The sequence below is a fragment of the Penaeus chinensis genome, chromosome 10 (genome assembly GCF_019202785.1).
Source record: "Penaeus chinensis breed Huanghai No. 1 chromosome 10, ASM1920278v2, whole genome shotgun sequence".
In the NCBI taxonomy this organism is placed as follows: domain Eukaryota; kingdom Metazoa; phylum Arthropoda; class Malacostraca; order Decapoda; family Penaeidae; genus Penaeus; species Penaeus chinensis.
In genome coordinates this window covers 21,034,194-21,036,693 of record NC_061828.1, presented here as the reverse complement: position 1 = coordinate 21,036,693, position 2,500 = coordinate 21,034,194, and the positions used below count along the sequence as shown (strand labels likewise).

At 44.9% G+C, this 2,500-nt stretch overlaps 1 protein-coding gene across 1 annotated transcript in view; it reads right to left on the bottom strand.

The window, feature by feature from the left end:
• Positions 1-2,500, bottom strand: part of LOC125029755 (probable chitinase 10) — a 106,866-nt gene that overhangs the window by 11,396 nt on the left and 92,970 nt on the right. Inside the window, exon 6 of the mRNA XM_047619888.1 lies at positions 669-848. Coding sequence (XP_047475844.1) covers positions 669-848 — 180 coding nt within the window. The remainder of the gene's footprint in view (positions 1-668; positions 849-2,500) is intronic.

Sequence of the window (2,500 nt, the reverse complement as noted above, 5' to 3'; positions counted from 1 at the left end):
ACACACACACACACACACACACACACACACACACACACACACACACACACACATCGGTATCTTTACCCCATTATCTCTTTCTGAAATCACGTGTAATTCGTGATCACTTGAAGTAAAACTTTCACACCTTCGCCAACTTTGCGGTGTTGCATCAAGGTTCCTTTCTACCTGCAAGTTCTAATCACGTCACTATTAACCTGAACCTCCTCAGAAACCAAAGGAAAGAAGAACCACAGAAACAGCAATAACAACAACAAAAACTTTATCTGGTCACGTCGACCCGCGTTTAGAACATTCAAGTGAATTACCGATAAACTGGCAAGCGACTACATTTAGCATCAAGACAACTTTCCTTCCTGTGATTTTATTTTTCTGATCAGAGCATAAACGTGTTTTATGCTGCAGTGTCGGGTTCCTGTTTTTGTTAAACTTGTAGTTCCGATAAAGATTAAGCTTTATATTGTGGCTGATGGATATAAGCATAATAAAATAATGCCATTTCTTTGACAACAACACTGCTTTCTAACCCGAAGAAGCTTGAGAGTACATCGAATCAAGTTTATCTCCCCCTCCCCCCCCCGAAAAAAAAAAAAAAACGAGAGAAAAGAACACACACACCATGACCAGAAAGACACACAAATACACCCTGCCCGGCCCGCTTCACTTACCCTTGAGGAGAATGACGAAGTTGGCCTTATCCTCCTGGCCCTTAGGGTACTCCCAGTCGAGGTCGAGGCCGTCGAAGTTGTGCTCGCGGAGGAAGGGGATGGCGCTGAAGATGAAGGTCTGGCGGGCGTAGCGGGAGGATGACATGTCCTTGAACTTCTTGGTGCCGAAGGACCAGCCGCCTGCGGGAGGAGGAAGGGTTAGACTGGCGAAGGAGGGAAGGCTTGGGGACGCGAATGAGGAGGGAAAGGGAAGGGGAAGGAAAAGAGAAGAGCTGGAGGATGATGGAGAAAAAGGAAGAGATGGTTTGGAAGATTAGGAAGGGAAGTAAGGAGTAATAAGGGAGAAAATTAGAAGACGATAGTAAAAGGAAGGCAAGATTTAGCATGATAGGAAGAGGGAGGAATAAGTAGGAAAAGGGAAAAAACAAAGGATAAGACAGAAGGTGATAATAAAAAATGAAGACAAGAAGAACAAGACAGAAGGTAAATGGGCAGTGAAAGACGATAAAAAAGAATAAAATACTAAGATTAACTGACAGACGGCGATGGGTGATTAACACGTCATTGCGGTAGGTTTAATTTTTTACATTCTTCCCCTCAGTTTTCTACCAATGTAATCACAATTAAGAAGCACAAGCAGTTACAACCATGTTACGCATGACCATGCAATGTTCAGTATTCAATTGCATGAGAGAGTGTCATTATAATCACCTCAATTGTTCCTTTACTTCCTGTGTAATTAACACTCGAGTGACAATTACAGCGAAGTAATGTGATCAGGTGATTATAAGCGAGGTCAGGCGACAGACCGGAAAGAAACCAGATTTCAGGGTAAGGAAACATGAAGTAACGGTGGAAATAGCGCTGAATAAGAATGCACAAGGTGATGAATGTGACACTGGGATGGGAAATGAGGAAATATATCCACTGAAACTACAAATATCAAATATGTTTTGTACAGTCTCAAGACGCGGGGAGATTGGTTGAAATGTAGTCTTTAGTAAAATTTTATAGTATTCGTTTTTTTAAAACATTCTTTTCTGTATTTATGTTCAACAACTCTTGAATCTTGTCAGAATATGTGAAAGTGAAAACAGAATTCCCTTGAACTTGAGTGCAGTGTTGTAGAACTACAAACTATAAACGCTATCTACACAGTGCTGTCTAAATTTGCTGTTCCAGCGGTGCTGATGAAAAGATCGATGTGTGTGTGTGAGAGAGAGTGTGTGAGTGTGTGTGTGTGTGTGTGTGTGTGTGTGTGTGTGTGTGTGTGTGTGTGTGTGTGTGTGTGTGTGTGTGCGCGCGCGTACGTGCGTGTGTGTAATGTTGGGGAACCGCAGCTACAAAACCTGGAACGTGCTTCCGAGTTACAAAGACAGATTTAGGAATTCAAATCTCACAAAAACTTGAAAAAGAGACACAAGCAGCCTCCAAGAAGACCCCAAGAGGCTGTAGAAGTGAAAGTGAAAAAGACCGATAAATGCACACGAGAAAGAGAAAGAGTAAAGAAAATGGAAGCCTAATCACGTAAGCCTTTCCAGTCTGGTCCGGCGGGAAAGGAGGCCCTGCTAATACAGCGTGAAACTGTGAAAGGAGAATGGAGCGAGAGGAGGGGGGGGGGGGGGGGCGCAGGAGGATGAGGATGGGGAGGGGGAGGAGGAGAAGGAGGAGGGGGAGGAGGAATAGGAGGAGGAGGAGCAGGAGGAGCAGGAGGAGCAGGAGGAGCAGGAGGAGCAGGAGGAGGAGGAGGAGGAAGAGGAGTAGGAGGAAGAGGAGGAGGAGGAGGAGGAGGAGGAGGAGGAGAGGAGGAGAGGAGGAGGAGGGGAGGAGGA